Source organism: Strigops habroptila, chromosome 5, assembly GCF_004027225.2.
Source record: "Strigops habroptila isolate Jane chromosome 5, bStrHab1.2.pri, whole genome shotgun sequence".
NCBI lineage: Eukaryota > Metazoa > Chordata > Aves > Psittaciformes > Psittacidae > Strigops > Strigops habroptila.
In genome coordinates this window covers 34,705,358-34,733,308 of record NC_044281.2, presented here as the reverse complement: position 1 = coordinate 34,733,308, position 27,951 = coordinate 34,705,358, and the positions used below count along the sequence as shown (strand labels likewise).

At 43.7% G+C, this 27,951-nt stretch overlaps 1 protein-coding gene across 12 annotated transcripts in view; it reads left to right on the top strand.

The window, feature by feature from the left end:
- Window positions 1-12,507, top strand: part of RTKN2 (rhotekin 2) — a 57,578-nt gene extending 45,071 nt beyond the window's left edge. For 5 of the 12 annotated variants that reach the window (XM_030488720.1, XM_030488730.1, XM_030488718.1 and 2 more), the window contains 2 exons: window positions 1,888-1,995; window positions 4,065-11,850. In XM_030488720.1, the coding sequence (XP_030344580.1) occupies window positions 1,888-1,995; window positions 4,065-4,618 (662 nt within the window). In that variant the 3' untranslated portion in view covers window positions 4,619-11,850. Of the gene's footprint in view, window positions 1-1,887; window positions 1,996-4,064 lie in introns of all 12 variants that reach the window. The other 7 variants (XM_030488725.1, XM_030488726.1, XM_030488721.1 and 4 more) reach the window with 7 other exon arrangements.
- Window positions 12,508-27,951: the final 15,444 nt, after the last annotated feature.

The window sequence follows — 27,951 nt, the reverse complement described above, 5'->3', positions numbered from 1 at the left end:
TGGCAGTGTGCCCTCCAAGTGGGCTGTTACCTAACATCAAAGGGATCTTTGAACAATTTGAATTGGAACTGCCTCATAAGCCTTTGTTTGCAGTGATGAGAAGAAAAATGTTCTCTGGGATAATATTGAGTGGTGGTCTAAGGTGTTAGAAGGCAAATATTTGACTAACCAAAGTCCACGTGTTTGGTCTGGGTTTTTGTAGGAAATCGGGCAGAATATGCCCATCAATCTCAAATGAACTTGGTGTCTTTTAGCAGTATTCTAGTTAATTTGTTTTAAGGACTGCTAAATTCTCTCCATCTCTTCCTCCACTGTAGCAGGAAGAGTCCTCCTCTGCCTGGGCATCCTACCAGTGTTGTGTTGGTTTGTGAGACTCTGCAAGTATGAAACCTTTGGGCATGGAAGCCTTAGTGAGAAGTGGTGAACATGCTGGATTCATTTTGGACTTTGACTAGGATGCAGATTCAGCCAGCCCTTGCAAGGATGCACATCTATTGGGGAATTCCTTGCTCAGCAAATTTAATAGCTGAATTAAATCACAATTTTTGTAATAGGGATTACTTGATTCTGTTAGTAATTCTAAGGTTTTGGTACCCCTTGTCACACACGAATATACTCACCCAGCCACACACCAGTCCAGTCATGCAAATACATACTTCTTGAACCTGCTAAAATCTGTACCTGAGGCTTTGTAATAAGTGATATGAATGAGATGAAAAGTTGATACCCTGATTGTTTGGCTAGCCTCTGGAGAAACACTCTTCTTTCATGAGAGAAGAAACTCATTTATTGGTGTAAAACAGTGAAATGGTACAGAAGTAGTGTACTGTGTTGCTTGTTTAACACCAAATATTTATTATAACGACTATATAGATTAATTCCTCTCCTTTTCCTCTGCTTTAGTAGTTTGACTCGCAGGTTTATTGAGAGTAGAGAACAAGTTTCAGTTATTGTGCTGACATTGACAGGTATAGTTGGTTCCTGATAGTCATTTTTATCAGGTCAAAAAAACAGAACCAGATCAATGAATGAAATATTACTCATTAGTCAGAGGCCACACCAATAAAATCAGTGAATTGAGCTTGTGAAAACTTGGTATTGTAGTTGTATTTCTAGTCCTTTTTAGCTCTGATTTACGATGAGAAAAGGCTCTATCAATTAAAGAAACACACCAAGCAAAAACTAGGGCATCATCTTTAAATTAGCTATAGAGTGGGGTAAAAGAACTACTTCTTATTCATTATAGATAGAATACCCATGGATTTTTTGAGACATTTTCCTTAGGTTCAGAAAAAAATGGGTCACTTGGCATTTAAATGCCTTTTTTCTTCCCTGCTTCTAAAATTCCCTTAAAATTAATGTGCTCAGAAAACTTGGAATGATTGGTATGAACAAAGTTATTTTACCGTGTCTTGTTTTCCTTAAGGTCAAAATCTATTAATAGAAAAAGAGGTTTCCTTGTCTACTAACGGATAAAAGGCAAGTTATCCTCTATTAAAGACAGAACGTTCCTTTGCTAGAACATTGTAACATAGTTGTATAACATCCGGCTTGCAGTATATTGGAGATGTCCCCTATAACTTCATGTAGCCTTTTTTTATCAGTGATTTATACCGTGTGTGGGGATTTGAAAGCAAATTATGATATTTAACCTCCACAGTATAACAGTACTGCTAGAATGCTTAAATTAGAGGTAGACTTTTGTGCTAAGAGAGTGAGTACAGAATTGAAAATAAAAATGCATCCTGAGCGTTTCTGCTAAACAAAAGTAAATGCCTACTGATTAGCATTGCATTGGAGACAGTTTCCTAACACAACCTAATAACATCAACTTTTTTCAAGCTGAAGTGTTTAAGTTCCAGTCATTGTTCTTTTTTTCCTTCTCAGGCCAGTGGAAACATTGTTGTGAAGAACTTATGAAAATTGAGATTATGTCACCACGGAAACCACCTTTGTTCTTGACAAAAGCAGCGACCTCCGTCTACCATGATATGAGTAAGTGGGATTTGTCTTTTCAAGTTGCAGGGTAACAGAAACAACGTTGTCTGTATTCAGATGGCTTCTGGTGTTGATGTTGAAACACTGAGTTTTTCAAGGACAGTTCAGACAATGAGAGAGCAACAAAATTGCATACCAAGGAGTACATAATAAATCTGAATTTCTAATAGCACAAATAATGAATACATTCTTATACCTTGAGCCAGAAAAATCTGTAATCTGAATTATAACTAGGGAGCCCTGAACATATTTAAAAAAAGGTGTCACTAGAAGTAAACATTCATCGTAACAGTAATATAAAGCTCAAGAAACATAAAGGTAAAATAGTCCAGTCTACAAACTAATAATGTCTTTAACTAGTTGCATGAAATTAACCTGCTGTTCTTAAAGCTATTTAAAGGCTTACTTAACAGAACTTACCAAATTTTTTGGTCTTTCATAATGATGTTGGAAAATACGCTTGGAAAATCTAGCTAGCATGTATTTGAGACTTGTATTTTTACACAGCAAAATGGTATGCAGCAGGATTATTTTAATAGTTTCATTACAGAAATAATATTTACAGACTAGAAAAAGTAGGTCACTTTGTTTTAATGGATCTGATACAGTATTGGCTGAGAAACGCTGTATAACTATAAATGCCTGACTGCTTGCTGCTAAAGATTGGAACTGTGAAGATGCTCAAAATGCCATGTGGGTCATCGAGTTACTGTGCACTAGAACACTGAACAATCAAGAGAGTCGTATCAAAGCTATGAATGCAGAGCAGAAAAGCAGTAAATCACCTATATTGAAATTTTAGAAAGGTAACACGGTAGCATAATTCTACTGACACTCAAGCACATCAGTGAGAAGCAGCACGCATACTCTGTTTAACTCTTAATATACAAATTTTCCTACATATTTATAGTACTCAAAGTCCTCCTGTACTTGGCATTCGAGGGTGTGCCTCGAATACTGCGTTTGGCTTTGGGCCCATCACTACAAGAAAGACATTGAGGTGCTGGAGTGGGCCCAAAGAAGGGCAACAAAGCTGGTGAAGGGTCTGGAGCACACATCTTATGAGGAGTGGCTAAGGTAACTGGGGTTGTTTATTCTGGAGGAAAGGAGGCTGAATAGAGACCTTGTTGCTCTCTACAACTACCAGGAAGGAGGCTGTAGGAAGGTGAGGGTCAGTCTTTTCTGCCAAGTAAGAAGTGATAGGATAAGAGGAAATGGCCTCAAGTTGTGCCAGGGGGGGTTTAGATTGAGTATTAAGAAAATTTTCTTCACTGAAAGGGCTGTCAAGCATTGGCACAGGCTGCCCAGGGAAGTGGTGGAGTCACCGTCCCTGGAAATGTTCAAAACCCGTGTAGTTATGGGACTTATGGGTATGGTTTAGTGGTGGATTGGACAGTGGCAGATGAACGGTTGGACTTGATTATCTTAAAGGTCTTTTTCCATCTAAACGATTCTATGCTTCTATAGGTAAAACCCTGTGTTTAAAAATGTGCCGAAAATTGTTAACATGTGGCCTGCAATAGAAAAAATACTGCTGCTGTTTGAGGCTAGTATTACTGCAGTATACCTAGAAAATTCAGTATGATGGATAAGAAATGGGGGAAGACAGTCTTAAAGCACATAAAGAAAAATTATGTATGTCAAGATATCCCAATTTTTGCAGGTTGGAAGAACAAAAATATTTAGTCATAGACTTTTTCATAGGCCTTCTGTGAAATGAAAATTTCAAAGCACTATACAACAAAATATGTTTAATATCTAATACATACAGGTTTTCTAATAGCACATTATTTTTTCTACTTTTACTTGGAAAGAAATACCAATGCCCTACACTGTTGCCTGAATGCCAGCTGTCATGAGAACAGTTCCCTCGTGTTACCTCAGAGCAGTCTTAGAGCATATGTAATTTTTTCCATTTCATCCATTAATACTCTCAATAGTAGTCAGGACTTCACAAGACATAGTTAATGCAGTTTTGTATTCTGAATAGTAATGACGAAATAGGTAGCAGTAAAATCATTGGTAGCATTTTAATCTGAGTTAATTGCTGTCCCTTAAAATTACAGGCATTGATTCTCCAGTGAAACATGAGGGCTTAGCTGATATCATACAAAGAAAAATTGAGGAGAGTGATGGTGAGTTCCTGCTTGGCCAGCAAAAAGAGTCTGCATCTTCCCTATGGGCTTCATTCTTCGATGGATCTCATGAGATGGTGGTTCAGAAAAATATACATCTGAGCCCAAAAAGAGATACTACAAGTCCTAATGACAGCAGAGGAAAGAAAAGGAGAGCTCCACCTCCACCCTCGGATAAGTCACCCTACAGTGCAAAAGCACAGGTGAACACAGAGCAAGTGGGCAAGGAAAGCTGGGAGAAGTCTCACCACACGCCTGCTAATAGTTCTTCCTTTGATCCAAAGTTATCTGCAAAACTGCAGCAGTTGCAGACACCCACTGCTGCTCCTCGCAAAATTGGTCCCTGTAGAAAGGGCAGTTTAGCTGGCCATAGGAATCCCATTTCATTGGTTAACAAGACTGAGTCTGAAACCAAACCAGTACCAACCCCTAGACAAAAATGCATCAGAGAAATGCTAAACCCTAGATCCTGGCTGCAGCCATAGACGTCATAATTAGTTTAGAAAAGTGCCTGGAATTTTAAGTTTCTCAGCCTTCTTCTATATCTGTTGAGTGAAAATAGGTTTTAGCATATAGCTTGTAAGTATTGAGGCTGAGATGGTTTTGGTTTTGAGTTTGATTTTTTTTTTTTTTTTTTTTTCTTTCTTTTAGGCAGGGCATTACTACTAGCTGCAATCTCAGCTGTACTCAGTATCACTAACGTCTAAATAATTGCACTAATAGCTGGGGGAGTTATCTCTACCTGAAATTATGATGCTACTTCTGAGGAGTGGTTCAGTACCTTCCCCTTGAAAAAACTGCAGTGTTCAGGGTAACTCAGTATCCGTGCAGCAGGGTTGTTACCATTACCTTCTAGCAGACCCTTAGCTTAGCCCATCTGCAGCTCCTCAGGCTAGTCCAAGTGGGAATTTCACACACATTCAGTACAGATCTCACAAAATTGATTTTCCTGAGCTCCATGCTTGGCATCACCTAAAATATTTTTCTCTCTCCCTCACTGTTTGGGAACCACTCCTTATAATGTGATATTCTACAAAAAGTTACTGTACTCTTCTGAACAGCTCTGTAACTCTGCATGAATTTCTGAAACAGTTCTGTCAACTTAGTGTGGGATCGCCTGCATTCTTGCTGGTGCATGTGCTGTCCAAGTAGACCAGGATTATCTGTGTATGAGCAAGAATGTGATCCTTCACTGCTACTTATTTCAGACTAACGTGAACACTTAAAAGCTGTACTGCATATTAACACCTATTCAGGTTTTCATTTTTATGGTTGGGATTTTTTCCTTTTTTTTTTTTTTTTTTTTTTTTTTTTTTTTTACAAATTGGACTCTGTAGCACAGCTTCTCCTTTGTGGAGCCTCTCAGCTGTTCCTGGTTTGTAAACACAGCCGTGTTACTTGTAAATGGTAAGGTCTTTTCACCACTTGTTTTTTTCTGAAATAGCAGTGAGTAAGTACTTCAGGTCAAAATACTGAACTCTGATATTCTTCCACCTTATTCTTCCATCTAGACTTACCATTTTTGTAGAAAGAATGGGTTATTAGGGTTCCTGTGGCACCTCCAAAACATCTATTCCAAAAGGAAAAGATTCTGTTCTCCTGGATCCACAACTTAAATATCCAACCCTTTGCTTGGTTGATGCATTTATGTCAGATGCTGGAACTTATCCAGGAGCAACTGTATACATACGGTTCATTAATTATTATTTTTTTTTTTTTTTCTAAAGTGCAGATGGCTTTGGGACCTCTACTCTTTCTCCAGAAGATATTGTGTGCATGGTTGGTTTGTTTTATCTAATTTTTGTCTTCTGCTAAGCTCTTGGCTGCACAGCTGTAAAGGTGTCTGCTGAATTCCCTCAGCAGTTCATTGCCTATTTGGGATGGGGCTTGAGAGGCAGGTTTCATTTACAAATCCTTTCACAGGATTAGAGCCCTTTGTTTCTAGAATGTCCTTGTTCATTCTTCATTTAATCACATTCCATTTCCCCTCTAAAATAACCATAATCATTCTTACAATAAATCATGCTGTTGCTTAAGTGTATGGTTTGTGAATGGTTTATAAATAGGAACAGAAAAACTGAAGAATAACTACATGATTATGTAAATCAGACACAGTCGACTAAGTGGACTGTGCGACTGAACAAGAAATAGGAAAAAATAAAGAGGGGAAGAAAAGCCATATTTTCCAAAATGCAGCTGCAGTTTACTTAGCTTTAAATCTAGCCTTAAATGTTACTGTGCTCTGGAAAGAACGAATACCTTTTTCCTGGTAATCCCCTTCCATTTAGTTGTTATATTTTAAAGTAAATCTCATAAATATATAAGGCAAGAAGGCACCGTAATGAGGATTTATTTTTAAATTTGACAGGCCATTGAATTTCAACAACCAGTTTCTCTTAAATTCAGTGGCTTTGTTTTGAACTGAACATACATATTTTAGGAAGGCATTTAATATTAATTTAAAGCCTTCAAGTGATGAGAATTCACTCATACCTCCTGTTGCAATAGTTAATTACCCCAGGTACATTTTTTCACTTGATTTTCTATTTGCATTTGTAGCTCCACCTTAAGTTATTTTGGTCTTTTTATGCATTTGGTTGCTTATATTGATCTCTGTAGTATCAGCTTTTCTAATTGCTTGTGTGTAGTTATAAATCATGATTATGTCCCTTTTAACCTTTTCTCTGATGAGATGCACTGAATTCCTTAACTTTCTTATGGCAATGGATGTTATACAAGACTAATTAATCTTCTCTGTACTTCTCATGTATTGAAATATTTTTGAGTGTGACATCTGAATTAGATGCCACATGTCAATAGTGATCCATCAGGACTATATAGTGACATAATGTGATCCTCTTACTCTGATTAATAGCTCCTTCCCCTCTTCCCTCAAAAGTGGTATTATCCTTTTTTTATGGAAGCATTGCCTTGGATACTGACTTTTATGGCCAAAGTCCTCTTCAGAGTCTTTTTCAAGAATGCGGTACATCATCCTCTTATTATCCTACCTTATTTTTTCTTAGAAATCTACACTGTATTTTACCAGCATTAAAATACTGCTCATGAAGCGATCCAGATTGCTCTGTGTAAGTGACCTGTCCTCATTCTTTACTACTCCAGCAGTCTGCATGTCCTTTGCAAATTTATTGCAAGTGATTTTTATAGTTTCTTCCAGATCATTGATTTTTAAAATTGAATGCAAGGCAAGGTTTGTAGAGAGAGGTGATAAGTTTTTATTACATCAGTGACATGGGTAGGGGTTGGGGAAAAGCAAACAGACAAGCCATTGAGTTTGTGTCCCTTTTTTCCCAGAACCTTCAAAAAATTGAACAAGATGGAAAACAACTGTAGTTCTTGCTGATTCCCTGTTAATGTTGTATCTTGAAATTAGTTTTCTGTCTTCAGCATAACATTCTATATTGATTTGATCTGGTACTGATATTTAAAAAAAAAAATGTCACGTTCATCTTGTTTTCAGTACGTGACTTAGGGTTCTTATGGGTAACACCTCAGTGCAGGTGTCTTTGCAAGCCGAGCTTACTATAGCAAAGAGTAAAATGCAACCTGTTGTTCAAGACCTATTCTCCAGGAAGCTGTATTGATTGACATTTTATATCTATCCTTAGACTAGACTCATATGAGCCAGTTCACTATATCACCCTGATCCCCACTAAGCAAACCAGACCATTAATTACCTGGATCATCCTGCTTCAGAACAACAGTGCTGTTCTTTCAGTCCTGTGAAATGTCATGGCAATGTTGAGACTTGTTTAACTAATTGCACATTTAAGCTCCTATAGCTGGAAAGGCTTCTGCTACTGAAAGTAGTTTCTGTTATTTTAAAAAAACACTATATAATCCCTATTATGAAGCATCAGTTGACTTCAGGTTTTAGTATTTATTGTTACTGACTCAGTTGGGTTGTTTTTTTGGGGTTTTTTTTCCTTCCGTGTTGCCATTTATTATTGCCTTCGAATCTTCTGTTAAGCAAGTTGGTTTAACTGATAAAAACTGCAGGCTACCAGCAAATCTTAGCTATGCAATAAAGTCAGTTATAGGAAATATATTTGTACTCAGCTTTTGTCTATGCAAGAGAACATAAATATTAGTAATAAAAAAAGAACACAATTTCAGGAGTGTAATTAGAAGATATATCTGTGAGGAAAATGGTCTTTTTTTTTTGGCTTTTTCATATAGTGACAAATTATAATACTTTATTACTGATACTGGTCCCTTATCATTGCATAGGCTTGCTCAGAAATGAGAACTCTTGGTTTGTTTGGGTTTGGTTGTTTTTGGGGTTTTTTTCCCCAAGTTTTCCTGACTATAATGATGAATATTCAAAACAGGAATTAAAACCAATACATTGCTTGTATCCAAGCACTATGTGAGGAATATATGAACTATATGAATATGAGGAAGGCAGCTATGTTGCAGTGTGGTACAGTGACATTTTAGATTTTGCACTGATTTGCTTCCCAGGCTGTGCTGTCTTAAGATCATGGCCCAAGACAGCCACTGAAGCCCATCTGTTGGTAGTGCGTGGGGCTGGGGAGCTGTTAGCTTCCATCCTTCAGAGTGGAGGTGAAGGGGAGTCAAGAAGCAGAGAAGTAGAAGGCAGCCTGTTCATTATGGGACATGTTGGAAACTGTTAAACTGCTGCCTCTTGGCACTGAAGGAGAATGTACCCATTAAGCCATCTCGTCAGTTGCATTCAGTCATGAGGGTGCTTTAATTGTGTGAGTCAAAATACCAGTGATCAAAACCCTGAAGTTACTTGATTAGTGTGTATAAAAAGTGCTGAAACAGGAAATATTTTTCACAGGTGCAGGTGATATTAGCCAGCCTCCTGCTGGGACAAAGCTTGGAAGACAGCAGGAGGCCTGTGGCTTCTCACAGACCTTGCATCCCATTGCCTCATGTTCACATGTGTGCAGGCAAGTTGGTGTGCTGCTGACTGGCAGTGGAGTCCATGGAAAAACAGCGTTTGTTCAGAGTCACTGCACTCAGAATGAGCAGCTCAGACTGCCCAGTGTAGCATGGTGAAGACATTGGTAGCATCTGCTACTGCTGAACTACATGTGTGACTAGGTACTTTTTTGAGGAGTATGTCAGGCCTGCTCTGAAAACTGTACCTGCTTGTTCACTGCTGGAATGAATTAAAAAGTAGTAGGATTGCCATCTTGAAGTCACGTAGATACAATAGTCAACCTGAACTCTTCTTTTAGAAAGTACAACTTGAAAGCAATTGCTAGTCCAAACGAATATAAATTTCACGGAACAGGAACAGCTTTTGAAATATTGACTGAACGAAGACTTAATTTAGTAACTTTTTATGTTACACCTAATGTCTTCAGCTGTTCACTTGATCTTGGAATGGTAGATGGTACCTTTTGCAATTTTAAAGACATTAGCTTAAAATGTTTACATTTTTACTAGTATTGTGATTTTATGTTTTTCTATGGTAATTATATTTAATAGTTATTTTTCAGTGGTGTGCACATATTTGGAAATACTGTCAGAGTTGATTTACAATTAATGTAGATTGCCTTGGTAGAAAAACGCAGATTTGGGCGCTAACATATTGTGAAATGTTAGAATAGAAATCTTTTGCTGCTAACATAATGTATTTCTGTTAAAATATGCAAGTGAAATTAAAGTTCCTAGAGTAAAAGGCTTTTGGTGTAATTTTCTTCAATCTAAAACTGCATTAAGCTTTACTCTGGTTTATAAACCATGGGTGATGGCTGCTGTAAAGTAAGAACTTATGGGTAGATACTTTTCTGCTGGGCCTGCTGAATGTATCCCTCTAGGCTGGTGCTGACAGTAGCAAACAGTATTTGTCTCAGTTTTCTAAACTGGAGGAAGGGAGAAAAAAAACCCCATCTGGCAGCTAGCGTGATCGCTCAATGAATTGTCCAATGTATCCAACAGATTTCTGTGTAAATCTGTAAAGTTAGAAATGTTACATGAGCTGCACCTTGTTTCCACAAATGTGCCTAAACGTTTTGGTTTAGGTGCTTTTTTACTTCTCTCATAGTCTTACAAGAAAATGTGTGAAGCAGATTTACATAATTCCATGTGCTTTGTAAGGTGACTTCATAAATGAGTCACTGACACTACTAATACCATCCATTAATTTTTTTTTCTTTCATAGGCACCCTTGTGCTGAAGAGGAACTCCTGTTCACCTCACTGGCTAGAGCTCGGTGTAGCGTTGCTAATTTAAAACCAACTGTGCCATTCAAGTAAAGTGTTCTTTTGGCCCAATTATCGTAAAAGAACGGTAATAAAAGTAGAAGGAATTGTTAGACATTTTAATTTTAGACTATGTGACTGATTTAAGAGTCCATGAAAAAAACAGTGTGATTGATAATTGCAAGGCAAGCCAATGCAGCTGAGTGATTTAATGAAAATTATGCTGCAGTTTGCTTTAAGGGATCATAGTAAAGTAAGATATGATGATCTCTTCGTATAACCATTAGCAAGTGGTTAAACTGTAATCTTTCCATATATATATTGTATATCCACAGAAAAAATCTGTTTGCGAGACATCAAAATAAATTGCTTTTCATGGGGAAAAAATAATCTTTCAAGATTGTTATCTCAAGATAGCTTTCTAAATGTTCTTTATGTACTTCCCCAAAGGGAGAAAAATTATAGTAACTAGTGAAGCCTCTTTTATGCTGTTAAGGCTTTTCTTCACATTTCTATAAACTTCTTCCAAAATAGTTTTGAAAGAACATAATTTGTAATATACATTGTCTCACCTGAGGGGTTTTTTGGTGTTGTCCAGTGTCACCTGTGTCAGAAGGTGATACAGCAATACCTGCAGAAGGAAGTTGTGGAGTTGTGTTTCACACACAAATAGTTTCTTCCTAGCCCTTTAGTAATTACAGGCTCTTTTATATGCAGACATGGGAAGCCTTTTATCCTGTCAAAGTTTCACTGCATGTCTGTGTCTGGACATGAATTCATAGTGGCAGTTAAAAGTAAAAAATCGTATTTTTTTTTTAATATACTTAAATCTTGGCATCACTGTTGCCTCATGGAACTTGCAGTTTGATGATATGCCACAAGAGTTTTCTTTCCAAACTTTAAAATTTGTATGTTTTCTTTTGCTAAGATGGAAAGAGTCAGTAATGGTCCATCATCTTCTTTTTTTTTGTCACTGGCTATAAAGGTGGCACCAAAATACAAATATCTTTGTTAATGTTTTTTTACTCTGAAGGCAAACAGTCCCAGTCTTTTCCATCTTTCTTTAGGTTATATTTTCCATTTTCTAATTACTGTCTATTTTGAAATCCCACATGGATGTTGACGATATCTTTCTTGAGCTGGGAGCTGAACATGTACTTCTAGCTCAAGGGTACCCTTGGTTTACAAGAACATAATATGTTCATTAGTGTTGTCTCCATTTTAGCTGCTCATTCTTTGTTAGCCATCACTCTATGGACAGAATGGTCTGTGCACCTTAGGAAAGAAAAGATCCTAGCGCTGTTATGGTGAGATTAACATGTGACTTACGACTTTCTCAACAGCAGGAAAAATGTTAGAGAGGCATAGCTGGCACAAGGAAGCCACTTTTTTTTGTTTTTCAGGTGGCAGCAGCTGCGTTACTTCCTTTGGTTTTGAATGATCGTTACTCTGTAGTCCCTCATGTCTGTATGCAAGGGTTGAGAGCTTTTAAAATAAACTGAGCACGTTTTAACTGACCTTCTCATGAGTGGATGTATCAGCCGGAGCCACAGTTGTCGAAGTACTGAGCTGCCAGATGCTTAGCCCCTGTATTTAGGATGTAGGAAAATTGAGGGCCTATGACAACTTTGCCTTTCTTTCTCCTGAATCTAGACTTACTGACTGAACGCAGAGGACGAGGCTGCTCTGCTCACCAGCATAGCTTTATCTCACTTGCATAGGCCATTTGAAATGGCATGGGGCAGTCTTGCTCTTCAAACATGGAAGAAACTTTGCTCAGAGTTAGGAGAGTCTCGCTTAAATTTTATTAAGTAAATGGAAAGCTCGTTATTAAGGACAAATCCTAATGATGGTATTTCACACGCAGCTGCAGGTCAAATTAGATTTATTATACCATGCTTTTAATATGTCAATTTTTATTATTTTAATAAGAGTTCATTTGTGTGTCTAATAATACATCACATTTTACTCCTGACCTCATTAGAAAGTTTCTTAAATATTTGCTTGATCATTATCCTTCAGTAAAGGTCTGCTGTCTTGGGATTAATTCGGGTCTATCCCAGCGCGTGCAATAGCCAGTTAAGCCTACATACTGAGGCACACTTTTCCAGCCATCCATTTAAAGTAATTGTATAATTCCTTGGCAAATAAAGTTTGTGATTTTCAAGCATTAATATGTAACCTACTATTTACATTTTTCATAAGGATAACCAGAATGTATCAGTTGTCTTCTACTCTACAGCTTGCTGGAGTGATTAATGCAAACTTTAGCAACAATTTGTTTACTTTTCTTTTTCTGCATTTCCTTCAGCAGGGCAAGTTCTGTCAACCATACCTGCAAAAAAACCCAAAAGATAGAGCCAATTATTTAGTTAGGCTCCATCTGTCTCTTACTGAAGCATGAAAGAGAGCCAAGAGGTTACTGCAGAAACAATTATTTGAATTGGAATACATAATTGCAAATGTATAAATCCCATTGTATAAATCTTGTTCAATATAGGCTTTCACCTATATTGAACAAGAGCCAATGCAAGGGCCACAGCTTCTCAGCTCCTCACCTATTAATAGGGACAATCATGACTATTTTCCATCACACCTTTGAGGCGTTAGTCCTTTGTGGTGCTGGATTTGGCAAAACCGTACAATGTTTCATGGCCGTGACCTAAATACTGTCCTCCTCACAGACTCTTCTAAACTGGCAGCATGCAGGAAAGAGAAAAGAATTCAAGCTCTCCCCATTTCTGGAGAGATGACACTAACAAAGATATTTTTAATGTAAGAACAGGGCAGTTTTGAAAAGCTGACTGTTAGGAGTTTCATGTGACCCACAGCTCAATTAGGATGTTTTCTGCAAAGCCGCCTGGCGTTATGACTGTCCTTCAGCTTACTGGGCAACTTTTTGAGTTTTTGATAGTGACATTCAGAAATGATATTGTTTAGTCCTTGTACTTCACTTTTTAAGCCCCTTAAAACAGAGGGTTTTGAACCTTTAAGCTCTCCTTCCCTTTCAGTGTTACCATAGGAATTAGTTTTATCTGGCAGGAACACACTTCATCGCAGCTGGCATGCAAAGCACATGAGGTACAGCAGCTGAAAGCAGGCCTTGTGTTTGGCCAGTGTTGCAGGCTGTGGCTTGTCCATAGAACAGTTTGGGACTGTCTCCTGTGAGACACTGTGATCCTCCTTGTGCTGTTGAAGGAGCGGCAGTCACACCAGTGAATGCCCAGCAGCCAAGGGAGCTGAAGAAAGATCAGAAACTCCTTTCCGAGTGATGTTCATTCAGCAATGATCCCACTGTTTTCCACAATGCTCTAGTCCTAGCAAAGCTCCAGTACGCACACTTGAGATGCAAACTCCCCTGACACCACCCTGGACATATGGCAGAGGGCAAATGGCACTGGCACTGTTGCCTTTCCCCAGCACCTGACTCCAAGCACTGGTATGCACTGAGACACTTTTGCCCAGCCAGGTCCAGAGCCAAGACAGCCTCATGCCTTGCTCTGCTTTTTATCCCACGCCAGTGCAATCACAGCAGCTCCCTTCCGGAGAAAGTCTTGAAGTGCTTTATAATCGTTAAGCCTCACAATACTCTTTGGGTTGATTACTTATATGGTAAGAGAAGTCAGCCACAGAGGTTGCATGCATGGAATATCCATGTGTCAGCCTTTATAAACCTGAGCGTGCTCAGATTTGTTTGCCCTTTTAGCACCATCCTGATCCTATAACCAAATTATATGTATGACTTTTGGTTTTTGATAAGCTAAATCATAAAAGAACAAACAAGCAAATGAGCTTTTCCATTGCCTTCTCCTCTGTTGGAGTCTGGCATTTCAAGGTGCGATCCTTGAGTACTCCCTGGAGCAGGGCTGCAGCTTCTGTAGCCAGAGTCCCTCCTGGCACTCCCATTCATGCATTCTGTCAAACAACATGTTTGATTTTTATCAAGATCTTCTTGACTGAGATCTTCAAACCGATTAATTCAGTGCTCCATGATTGCAGCTGCTGAATAATTGTTTGTTAGAGTGTTTTCTTTCCCAGGCAAGAGATGTAAAATAGTTGCTCCCCTCAATAAACAAGTTGTCAAATGTGATTAGTTAATGGACTTGTAATCATGCAATAGCATAAAGGTAAGGAATTGGTAAGTGCGATGTGAAAATGCATATTTAAATTAAAGCTATAGGGGAAGATTTTCCCATAGGAAATCTTGCTATCAATGCTGAAATAGACTGTTTACCATTCATAATGATTAACTGTAGATCGTTAATTAAAGAAAACAAGAGATTAGTCATCAAGCATTTCAAATTAAAGATGCATTGATTGTTTGAGTTACTGTTGGTCTGACTGGGGACCAGGTTGGTGGCCAGGTCCCCATGCCTGAGCCAGCCTTCCCATGTAAACTGACATGCAGAAGTAAAAGCCTATTAAAACTAAGGTCAAAAATTTACTGGCCAATATGAAGCTCCAAGAGCCTGAAATGTGATCCTGTGTTCCTAGTACCAGCCCTGTAATTCCCTGTACTGTTCTTGGTCAGATGCATGTTGACAGGCTCGTCAGTTTGTAGGGGAGAGGGAATATCTCATATTTTGGCAAGCGAATGCAAAATTCCAAGCTAAATGGAGTAACAGCGAATGTGTATTACAGCTCAAAAAGCTAAGTGACTTGTTTTCTTCTCTAAAAGTAATGCATCTACCTTTCTGCCAGCCCTTTAGAAGAAATCTGAGACAATCCTGCATTGGCATCTGCGGAAAGCCAAAGCCCTGTGCAGAGGAATCTGGCAAGGTTGGGTATTTCCCCCCTCATTTCCCACTTGGGAAAGGTGCATTCAATGGTATCATTTCCTAAAAGAATTTTCCTTACCAGAAATAAAATTTTTGTTTTTTTGTTTGTTTGGGGGTTTTTTGTTTTTTTTTTTTTTTTTTTTTTTTTTTTTTGTTAAAAACAGTATCTTGTATTATAGAAATTTAATTTTCCACTTGGGAATTACAAGCAGTAATGCAATAATAATAGTTGTTGGTTACCACACGCTAATTTCAAGCTATTCCAGGCAGCTGCCTTCTGCTTTCTGTGCGATCTCTTCACGTTAGGCTCAAATATAAAATGAAATTACTCTAAACTGTTTGCCAAATTTTACTATTCTTTTAAAATCATGTAGCTGTTACTTACATTATGTAATAGCAACTGGGGTAATTTAATTACTAGTCACGTATGAAAAACAAGACTTCACTTGCAACTTTCAGGTAATTAACCACCCAACTACTATTAAAAATAAAATAATCAGGGCACATAATGCTGGGGCAAGGGACACATCAAAGCCATGTCACTAGTGATACGCTGCGTGGTCAGAGGCCGTGGGGTTGTTGCTGCTTATAGCTCAAACATGCTCTTTCTTTCTTTGCTTTTTGGAGGATGGAGGGCAGCTGCAGTCTGTGGGCTCCCTCACAGCCTTGCTCCCACCTCTGGGGCTGCTCTGCCAGCACAAGGGGCAATGGCGCTGCTGGGTTTCTGCAGGACTCAAGTCTGATGCTCCTTTCTCAGTGTCTTTCTCAAGACGAGTGTCTGACCGGTACTATAGGCTACCAGGTATGTGCTCGTAAAGCAGATTTGTAAGTACAACTATTTGCTAAGAATAACGAGGTCTTGGCCAACCTCAGATCCTAATACTGAGGCAGCTATCTTTAAAAGAAGTAACAGAGTATTACTTGTACTGACATTCTGGCTATTCAGTCCAGTAGGCCACACTTCAGGGACTTTTCTCCTCCAAGGCTATTTCATAATGAAAGGTGAGACTCATGAACGTCGTGTTTTTAGACAAAACCCCACAAGTTGCCTGTTTGAAGCAAAACTCTCCATGCTTCAGTGCTGGCACACTTACAGCTTCACCCCATGGTTTGCTCCAGCATCCCTCTAGCCCCATCTCCTCTGTAGTTTACTTCAGGGCCTGTCCCACTCATCTCCCTCCTGGTTGTCTCCCAGTGTCACAGTGGGATCCTCTGATTCCAACTTATTTGTGTGCCATTCTCTGCTTTTCCTGGTGTGGTATCTAAGGACAGTGGTTATCTAGAAGAGTGTTTCAAGGTACTGAACCTTTTAAAAGTGAGCAGGTTAGCCAAAGGGTACATCATACACGTAAAAATATGGTTAACTGCAGAACTCCAGAAGCTGGAGCATGATGTAGATGGCCAAATGTCATGATGCTTGCAGTGGTATCCCCCAAGCCAGTGAGACCAAGGTTAGGACCAGGTTACTCCTTCAGAGAGCTGCACTGCTTACAAAGAGCATCCAGGTTTCCCTTGAAGGCTACATGCTGGATTGAGTGGCTGCATCCCTTCTTTGCCCACACGTTGCTCAAGAGCCATCCTCATCCTCGTTAGTATGCAGCTGGTGTGGTTCACCAGCTCTGCCAAGCAGAGCTTTTTAATTCTCTGTCGCTGGAGAGAGGAAACTTCTGAACAAGAGAATGATTAATGGGGGGAGGAAAAAAGAGCAAACAAAATTAAAAAAGGAATAATAAAACCCCTCAATGAAAGTGAAGCGATCAAGATTTATGAGAATTCTATGAATTCCTCACACTTGTTCGAAGCAGGATTGCATAAGTTGCAGCACACGGTCCTCGGCACATCTATTAATGAGAATAGCCGTGTTTATGCTTTCATGCCCGGAGGCTCTAAGCGCGAGGCCTGTTCACACACGTAAGGAGAAAACAGAAAGCCAGGCCCAAGTAGCTCAGGACCAGCTGGGAGGTTTTTGGCTGTGAAGGGTGGCTCCTGCCTGCAGCACAGCTTGGAGGGGCCACACAGGACACAGCTCCCGGCATGGGGACAGCCGGGGAGGAGGGACATGTAGCCGGGCACCACAGTGAGATCTGGTTTGTCACAACTCCACGAAGTGTGTTATTTGGGTAAACTCAAGTTTCCCTGGGAAGGATACCCAGCTCGCACTCAGCAGCATTCAGTGAAGCCCTGGAGAGACTTGCCAGGCACTTGTCTCCCTCCTACTCCCTTCACAGTTTAATGGAAGTCAGTGAAATGTTGTCGGTCAGGTTTCTCACCATGGCTGTGGACATGCAGTCTTCCCATGCTCCTGCAGCAGTAAGCACCAGCCAAACTGCATTAAGGCTGCCTCCAAGCTGCTTGAAATTAGAAATCAGTGGAGCACATGTTCACTAGCAGGTCTTTTTTCCTGGAGAGAGTCCAGCCTGGCTCAGCTGAGAGACATTTGCAATGAATTGTCTTCATATAAAATACTGAACTTGAATAATATCCCTCCACTCTCCATGACAGTAGTAGTAAGTGCTTGAGCATTTTTCTTCTAAGGGCTCAACTTTGCTCTGCACCTCTCAGTGTCCCTTCACCACCAAACTCCCTCTATCACTGTGAGCGGGTAAGAGGGTTAACACCAGGGTAATTTGGATATGGTACAAGCTGGGAGAAGCCAGGTCATTACGAAACACAGCTCATACATGATTATCTTTGTGGGCAGCATGAGGTCACGTTTGTTCAGGGTGGATCACAGAAGCTCTCCCACCTCACAAGTTGCAGGATAACTGACAGAAGAGTTGGTTATAGTTGGTACAGATAATACCTAAGCACAGAAATACCTCAGTTTTTGCAGAGATCACACCTGAACTCCTCAGAAGAGCAGAGTTTTGCAGCATGATCATCCTCCTCAGCACAGAATCACAGAGTGGTTTGGGTTGGAAGGGACCTTAAAGATCATCTAATTCCATGCCCCTGCCATGGGCAGGGACACCTTCCACTAGACCAGGTTGCTCCAAGCCCCGTCCAACCTGGCCTTGACACTGCTAGGGATGGGGCAGCCACAGCTTCTCTGAGCAACCTGAGCTAGTGCCTCACCACCCTCACAGTGAAGAAGTTTTTCCTAATATCTAATCTAAACCTATCTTCTTAGAATTACAGCTATCCAAAGACTGCAAACCTTTCTGAACAGGTTCAGCAGCCAGACCAAAATGTTATGCGTTACTGCGACCTAAACCAGAGTGTTTAAGAAGCTGCCGCTTCAGTACACAGAGTGTAATTCAGGGGCTGTGAACAGGAGGTGTGGGGTTGCAGATTGCGTCCGTATTTATTCCAGATAATAATCATACCCTTAACTTGAGGTTAAAATTTTAAAGTCTTTGTGCTGTCTATTGTGTGCACACATGTGTATGTGTAAATTTTAATGCCGGCAGCAGCCTGTTAAGATGCACACAGTGGGAACCTGGGCAGCTGGGGCTCGTGGGGCTCAGGCTGCCCTGCATCGCAGTCCTAGCGCTTGTAAAACGCAACACCCAACCTCTGCATCTGCCCATTGCTTCTCAGCTAGATGAGTCCAAGCAGTGGCGTTAGTTCTTTTCCCTCTTCCTACTTTTTCATTTGAGTAAGGAATATAAAATAAACTAAACTGGCACAAACAGAATTTTTGCAATTCTTATGCCCATCTATTTAGGTTACAGCAATGTCAAAACTGCGGGCTGCTCACCTGGTGAAGACAGCTGTGTCCATGAAGCAATTCTCACTTAGCCATGGGGCACTGTTGCTAATTTGCCAGCTGCCTTTTCTATGCTGGTGGAGGCGAGGCAAGGTCCCCATGCTGCAGCAGGGTACTGGGTGGCGGTGCCCGGTTCAGCTCCAAGTGATCTTGCACACGACAGTAGCTACGGCCATGAGGAGCAGCCAGCCTGGGCAGGAGCAGCAGCGTAGCCAACACGGCATCACATATTGTTCTGTTCTATCAAATACAGTCTGCTCTGAGGAGGCCGAATCAGCCCAAGCAGGAGCTCCACTGCCTGGTTAATGCTGTTAATCCAGAGTTGTGCTGCATAGCTTGGTTACCCAAGCGGATCAGACAGAGAAGGCTCAGTGCTGGGCAGCGTGGGGGCCTGGCTATGGGTGCACCCCTGACCAGCAGAGCAAACAGCAAGCAGCTCTTGCTGCCCATGTTGCTCCCACCCGGCAAAGCTGCTCTGTGCGCTCTCAGTGCAAGAGGTACCGGGCTGCCTGCTTTGAGGAGAGACGTTCGTCCACAGAAAATGACAAACGTCCTTTTCACAATGAATAAGAGTGAGATTAAAATGAAAAGTGATGTGGCACACAAGGGAAAAAAAAAGTAGACAAAAAGGAAGCCCTCAGAAGGGGGAAAACCGGGGAGTATGCGTTTTTTGGTGGACAGAAAGGTCAGCCAGGACAGAAGACCAGGGGAAGAGCAGCTTCAGCTACGAAACCATCAAGCAGTGCCCATTTCTACTGCCCATTAAACCTGGGTGTGTGTGTCTGCCTGGGGCAGGCATGGGGCGTACAAGGAAACCATCACTGCCCCATGGTGCTTGGCCAAGTTATTTTCCATTGCTGAAGTATTCCACCACAATTTATTGCTTTGACCTTGCTGCCTGTGCTCTTGGTCCCTCTCTTCTTTCTCACCACTTAGAGGCTACTGGTGGTTTGTTGTGCCTGCTTAGAACATGGGTACCTTTGGGGAAGTTTTTGGTCATCCTACCTGCTTCTAGAGTGATGCACAGCTATACCACCCTGTCTAACCCAGAGTCACTGTGTAGAGAGCCAGTGAAGCAACCATGCATATAGCAGTACAGTGGAATTCTCAAAGAAAGTTGTTTTTGAAAGTATAATAAGTATGAGGATTAAAAATGTATCCAAACCCTGCTGTGTTAGAGAAGGGAGCAGTGCTGAGGAGCAGGGATGGCACCAAGGTGAGGGGTGGCACCAGGAGGATGCAGCGAAACACAAAGCCCCAGCCAGCCCACTGGAGATGGAGGCGCCACTGTAACCTGTCGGCCATGTAATAACCTTGTTGCTTTGTTTGAAGTATGCAGCGTGCAGCTGTATTTCCTTTGCATCTGGTCCATATGGAGATGTAGCCTAATTCTAATAGGATATAGCTCCTTCTGCCTTCTCTGGGATTTTCATTACATAACCTCATAAGGGCCAGTCTGAAAAGCTGGATCTGGACAGAGCTGGGAACTGCTGTTCCATGCCATGCTCATTTCAGTTCTTTGGTCCATGCAACTCCTCTGAACAGAGGAGGACCAATAATCGATAGGTGCTATGGATGAGCTATTTAGTGTGACTCCCTCTGAACTTGGATAAATCATTTGACCTCCTTCTGCCTCCATCAATCCTGTGGCAAAAGTAGCTTACTGATGGCTGTAAATGAAGAACAGATGCTCCTTCTGAGCAGAGCTATCATGCACCAGTGGAGAGAGAAGGGAATAAACAAACACACACCAACTGCAGCCAGTGGAAAATGCAACTGGTGGCTCCACTCTTGGAGTTGTTCCTCAGTCTCCATTAGCAGCTGAAAGCAGAAGGTGCAGGGGAAGACGGGGGGACTGCCAGGGTAATGGCTGCTTTCTCAGAGCTCGCCTGCGGCCCTGGAGAGCCAGCAGCTCAGGGCATGGCGATGGAGACTAAGGGAGGTCAGGGTCTGCCTCTGCGAGAAGTGCAGATGGGTGGAACCTGAACAAATGCCTTTCATCCATGTTTTAAGTTACTGCAAGAAAAATTGATGTCCCATTGACATACTTAATGCTTTAACGATTGACACCCTTGTCTTCCCAGTCTTGCTTCAGAGGCCAGTCCCTTTGCTGCAGTTCAGACTCTTCTACCCTTCTTAGATGTTTTGTACTAGTTTAGAGAAGAGTAGCATCAGCAGCAGCCCTACAGGAGACCTGGTTCAGATCGGAAACCTGACCACACCGAAATGGATTTGCCTGATCTCAGTGAGGCAAACTCATAGTATAGTGAGTTGTTGTCAGGCTTTATTTCATTTATTTGAAGTTTATTTTATATCTAACTGATATAAAATGTAATGTGGGTAATTTTTGGCTAATGTTTGGCTGGGCTGCAATATAACTCCAGGTGGGAAATGTAATCCACTCTTCTCCATCCTTTGCTGTCAAAGACCAAGCACCAGAGCGAGATACCGGCTTCAAGCATTTCCCTGATGGGACAAAGGTGCTCAGTTTGCAGTGACAGAGCAGGGCTGACACCGCTCACAGATGGTTGTGTGACCACCAGTGTCCGATGGCTGCCTCACATGGGAGCTGCCTCTCCCAGCCCTTCTCCCCACTGGCTTTTTCCCAGCCCCAGCCCTGCTCCAACTGTACTGAAAGATCAGGAAAACCAGAGCTGAATGATTGATTTCTGGGCAATGTCACCCCAAGAAACCGTCACCAGCTCCTCGCACAAAGCCATTCAGGTGCGAACCCACCAGTGACCCTGTTAACCTCATTGCCCTGGTGGAGAATGCTGAGTCCTTGGAACTTTAGAGGTAAACAGAAATAAATCCTCCTTTCTGCAGTATTTTGTATTAGTTTCACTTCCTTGCTTGAAACATCTAGAAAATGACTTTTCCCTCACATCCAGCTGACGTGAGGCAAGGACAGCAGCTCCTGCCACCCTGAGAGGGACACAGTTTTCCAGACGTGCAGTAGCAGCACTGAACACACACACATGCACACACACTCTGTATGTTAGTGTTGTATACAAAAATCAATGTTTTCTGCTCCTTATGGACTGTTTTCTCCACCAGAAATTCAGCTCCCATCTATCCACAGGTCTTCAAACGTGACGGGTGGCTTGGGGGGGACCTGGGCAGGACGGTAGCGGCAGCCCGACAGCCAAGCCCAGCAGCTGCAGGGAAAAGCAAATACATTGGGCAGCTTCATTTTGTGAGCTTGATCACCTACAGACATGCTGCTTATGCAGCTGTGGTGTGTTTCCGTGTGTGCCTGTGCATTTCAATTTGTTCCTTGGTTTCTTCCAAATACATTTTGAAACTAACAGCAACCACATAACCTGTTAAACAATTCCACCCAGCAGGGCTGGAGGAGCAGCAGTCTCGGAGGTTGTTATATATTTCATTATGTATTTATATATAAAGAAATTATATATACTTTTATCTGTCTAGATAGATATTTAAGGTATTTTATTATATACTTTTATAATTACACATTTCCTAATGCCCACAGCCATTATGAAACCCTGCAGGTGGCTGGATGGGGAGGCAGCTGGTACCCCCTCCCCAGGGAGAGCTGAAGCAGAGAACCAACCCTCACAGGCTCTGGGGAACCCCCAGGGGAAGAACCACTGGAGGGTACATGCAGAATGAGCCCTCTGCGAGGCGCTACCCGTGAGAAGGCAGCCTCCCCAGCCCTGCAACCAGCTCTGCCCGCTGCTAAAAATCCACCATCACACTGTTCCAGGTGAGTGCCGAGGAAAAACATCCACTCTGTGCTCTCTGAGCAAGTTTCCCAGCGCAGACAGAGAACGTCAGCAGTTCCATATCTGCAGTCCCAGCAGAAAGCAATCCTCTGCTCTCCTTCGTTAGTTTTTGGGGAAGAGGATGGAGAGTGGAGGCGGACAGGGATGGTGACAGGGGGACTAGGTGGTAGTTGGGCTGGAGACGTTTCACATTCACTTTCTCCTGCATCACAAGAAATCAGAAGTGGTGCAGATTATTTTTGCCCCTCTTTTGTAGGTCACCTTTAATAGAAATGTTAATAATGCTTGCTATCTGTATAGCTGAAAACTTATATGGTAGCTCTGTAATTCACTGCGTTTATCAGCCTTCTTTAATGTATAATTTAATGCTTGTATAACTATTTTGTTTGGGTATGACTCTCAGAATTATGACTAAAAAAAAAAGCTAGTTAACTACTTTTTATGGAAAGTATTTCTTTCATGTTATTTTAAAACCATGGAGCCAGGGGAAGCATTTTATAGACCACAGAACCTCGCAGGGTAGTTAATTTCTGTTTGAGCTATTTTCTCCGCTATTTTAAAGGGTGCCATCAAGATCATTGCTATTTCTCTTGGTTGGGAGCCAGCTGACTCTTCTACAGTTGCGACACATCCTTGCATGGTTATTAAAGCCGGAGAAAATAGTAAGCACGAGAGCTGGATACTGGTCACCCCGAGTCAATGGGTGGAAGGAAGGAGCGTCTGCCTTGCTGTCCTGGGCACCCCAGGGCAGCCACAGCTTGAAATTAGGCACTGAGGATACTGCATCCTTCTTCTGATGGGCAGAAACTATTTCAGCCTGGGAATATGGGAATGAAAACCCAAAAGCTGATGACAACTCACACACCCCCTGTCCCCGGCCCCGCTGTCCTGCCAGCCCAGCGAGCTGAGCCATCCCATGGAAGATGCTTTTCTCCCCATGGGCAGCAAATGGGTCTCGGTCACGTTCGTGCCATGGGCCCATGGAGCATGTGGGCCTACGCTGCGCAAGTCTTAGCTCAGAGTAAGAGCTCTCTGCTTTAAAAGCAGTAATTGGGTGTTTAACCGAGCCCTGGGCAGGCTTGAGGAGTTATGCACTAAATATTCTGCCTTTTGTTTCATAATGGATTATTTTGTGTATCTGAGCAAAGGAGTTTTTCCTTCTGGTCTCTTCTCTGCAGTTTGTTCCTAGCCTACTTGTGGGCGTGTGTTGAAATCTTTGCTTTTTGCTTATGAGGTCAAGTGCTTTAATCAGGAGCAAAAAAATTTGCGTGCTTTAGTCCTAAATTCTCTGAGTGGCTGCCAAATATAATTAGAAACAAATGGCTTTATTCCTCATTTGAGAGCTCCACAGACATTGGGGCGGGGGGGGCAGGAGGGGGAGAGTTTGCTTTGCCTGACTGTTTTTTAGGGAGCTTGCAGGCTAGAAAACCACCAGAAAAAATTCCAAGTACCGCTTGGTTTGGCCCCACTTGTGGCTTCCTCATGTGAGGGACACAGTGTCCGGCCCTGGGGGCACGGCATTGCCCACTGGCACTGCAGCTCCTGCACTCTGGGGGGCCCTAATAAACAGGTGCCATTGCTCATCATTCTGTTTTCTCCCAGCATGAGGGGGCATTTGCTGAGTGCACAGGTGCTTGGAGGTGACAAACTGGCTGTTTGAACAAACAAGTGGTTTGGCACAAAAATGGCTAAAGAGCATCTCTCATAGCTTGTACAAGATATGAAGTTTTACAGCACTGCATCACAGCCTGGCATCACCCTTATGGCATGACATTGCCTCACAGCACCAGCTCACAGCATGGCATCACCTCACGGCATCACCTCATGTCATGGCATCACCTAATGGCATCGCACAGCCTCACAGCATCACCTCATTCATGGCATCATCTAATGGCATGTCATCAGCTCATGGCATGGCATCACCTCATGGTATCATCGCAAAGCAGTGTTGCCTCATGGCATGGCCTGTGGCAGAGGAGGGAGCTCACCACCACTGCCCCATGGCCACACGTGCTCTGGGGGATGGGACTGCCCCAGACATTAGGGGGATTTTTTTTCTTTCCTGAGTAAATTTCAGAGCAAACTGAATAAAATCGACAAGTTTTGGGGTTTTTTTCCTCCCTTTTTTCCTTTCCTAAAGAAGAGCCCTTGGGGTGGGCACCCTCAGCCACCTCCTTTCCCCCAAGAGCAGCCCCTTCCCTCTCCTGCCCTGGGTGGGCTCTGGGGGGCACCCGAGATGTGTGCAGGCAAAGTTTGCACCCTGGCTGTGGGGCCAGGCTTGGGCTGGAAGCCACGGTGATGGCCATGAGATGCCTATTGGCTAATCAGCAATTCGTTAAATGCTTTTAGGCTCATCATCCTTCCACCCCCCAAAAGAGCTGGGTGCAGCACCCAAGCACAAGGTACGCGTCCTGGCCCATGGCCACCCCTCCCAGCACCTCCTGCCCACTGGTGAGCACAGAGAGGTCTTCGCAGCTGCACAACTCAGGACTTTTGGTTCCCTGGAATGCAGCATTTGTACCTGACCAATTGGTTTTCAGCAGCCACAAAAGTCTTCATGCATTTGCCTGGTCCAGTTTCGAACACGTTTGCCCCCAGCGCCCCAGCCTGCCCGCTCTCACCTCACCGTACCTCACCTCACCGCTGCAGGGAAGGAGGGTCCAGGCCGAGCACAAGGACAGGGGATGGATGTCCCATCCCAGGCTTCGCCGTGGCACTGGGGGCTCATTCCCCAGGTGAGACGCTAGATGGAGCATCTAACATCGAGAATACTTGGGGTTTTTTTAATCCCATAAAGGATAAATTGAAAAGCTAAATGAAAACACAGATTAAGTTGTATCCAGCAGCCCTTTGCATCCGTGCTTGCTCATTGGACATGCGCTGCCTCAATAGCAGCGGGCGGGAGCGGCAATGCCTGGGCCCCGGCCTCAGCCACAGCTTTCTCCTGCAGAAACGCAGAGCTCCAGCAGCCACAGGCCCCGGAGCACACGAGGGCGACAGGGGATGCTCTGGTGGCCGCTCCTTTTGCTTTCCTCGAGGCCACTCCCAGGTTTCCCTTCGGCTGGGGAGGCAGCATGCTCTGATAACACCTCAGCTGGGAGCCGGCCTCACCTGGGAAAGGCAAAGATACAGGCTCAGGTTTTCTTGCTCCAGGAAGAGCCGAAGGTGTCTGATATTCCTGGAAAGCCTGTAGGCAAGCACTGCATTTCCCAGAGCAGTTACGGTGCCAGCAAAGATCACCAGTGATGTCTGTGTCCGATCTGCTCCTGGCAGCACCAGAAACTTCGCTAAAATTGTTCCTCAAAACATCCAGAGCAGAGGCACTGCTGGTGCAGCACAGGGGGGGAAGAAGTCCCCGTTCTAAACAGGTCAGCATCACCATGGGGTTAGGGTGCGCCCTAAGAGGCTGCTGGGAGATGCAGCTGCTGGCCGAGCATCTGCAACCAGCCACACACCCTGGGATCCATCCAGGGCAGGAGGATCCTGCCCCAGGACCTCAGTCTGCTTCCAGCCTTCCGTGCCCTGCCTGCTGGTGAAAGGGTTATGAAGGTCCTGCGGGGTATCCAGGAGGGGTGTGCATCAGGCGCACCCATGCAGGCTGCTGCGGCCCAGAAACCAGGGAAAACCAGAAGAACTGTTCTAGATCGTTCTCATATGTTGGTTGTGACTGCAAGGAGCATGGCATGGGGCATCGCTGTGCGATCGCAGGACGGCAGCCAGCAAGAGGCAGACCCAGAACTCAGAACTAAACTGCAGTCAGCGCCACCACCTTTTGCATCTCTGCTTTGCTTCAGGCTCCCAAAACTGTTCATTTCCCACTGCTGTCAGCTGAATTAAAAACTGGTGTGACAAGGTGACAAGCCAGTGGCACAGCACCCCTTGTCCTCACTCAGACCATGGGACATTTCACTTTGAAAACCAGAAGTGGTTGCGAGTCGCCAATATGGTAACAAACTCTTCCGAAGTGCGGCTTTGACCTCCTGCAGACCTCACCAGCCCACGGGGGGGTCCACCGAGCCCCAAGGGGGTGCCTGTATTCCCCTGCAAGCCCTTTGGGGTGAGATAGCACAGACTCCTCGGCTCCATCGCTCGCACATGTGTGGGTTCACCGACACCCAAGTGACCCAGCAGACCCACCGGGATGTTCCCAGCCCCACCAAGGGAGGGTGCCGCGACCCCTCGATGCTGTCACAGGCCAGGCTCATCTGGGTGTGAAAAGCTCCAGTGTGCTGCTCCCAGGGGTCTTCCTCTAGCCATGCTCTGCAGTGTGGGCAGGGCAGCCCAACAGACACCCCCCTGCGCAGCAGGAACACGCAGCATTGGCTCACGTTAATCCACAAACTAGGAAGGGCTAAAAAAAATGCAAGGAAGCAAGCATGGTGCTGGAAACCAAGTTGTGTTGGCCACCTCTGCAGCTACTGCTAAGGCCAGCACCCATACGTGTCTGTGTTCACCCCCACCTCCTTCAGGTGCTCACCAGCAGGCAGCATTTCAATATGAGAAGAAGAAAATGCCTCAGCTTGGCAAAGACAGAAGTGGATGGAGGAAATCATTTGCTAGAGGGTCCCATCTTCACCCACAGCTTCACTGCTGTTGTGGGGACAACATGTATGGCGTAATCATTTACCATTTCTCACAATGCAAGCATCAAAGGAAGTTACCAGGCAGCAGGTTAAACCAGAGGAAGGTTTATTCTGTCTGCTCACACTGCGCGTATTGAAACCGTGGCAGGCCTGGCACAGCCCGCTCTGAGGAGCAAAGGATTGAACGAGGACTCAGACACAAAGCACAGTGACGACCCTCTCACTGGCTCAGGAAGTGCCTTGCTGGGAGCTGTGCTGGTGAGAGCTGTGCTACTCCACACCCCGGTGCCTGTCCTGTTCCCGGACCACCTCCCCTGGAGCGGCAGTGCGGGGCTCCAGCTGCGTGCGGGGAGCGGGCAGGCGTCACCCTGCCTCCCTCGGGCACACCCAGCGGGGGCATCCACACCGCCCCACGTGCGCAGCTGCACCGTGCTGCTTCGCGCCCGCCCAACGGCTGCTCTTCCCCAAACTGGTGTTTCCCCTCATTTCCCGGCACACACAAGAAATGAGGTTTTTCTTGAGACTTTCCCTCAACCACAGCACGTATCTGGAAGCCTCATCTAATGGTGACGTCAAACTGGTCTGTGCTCACCCCGCTGCAGCAGCGTTGGGTGGAAACTTCCCTGTGGTGTGCAGTGCCCCCGTGCTTCCCTGCAGGCTGGGAGTGGGTCCCTGACCCTGGTGCGTACTGGGACTGCTCCCGGGACCCGGGCTGCCCTCACAGGCACCGAGCGGGAAGGAGCTCCTTGGGTGCCAGCCAAGTCTGGCGTGGCAAAGAGCCTCAGCCACGCACCCGGTG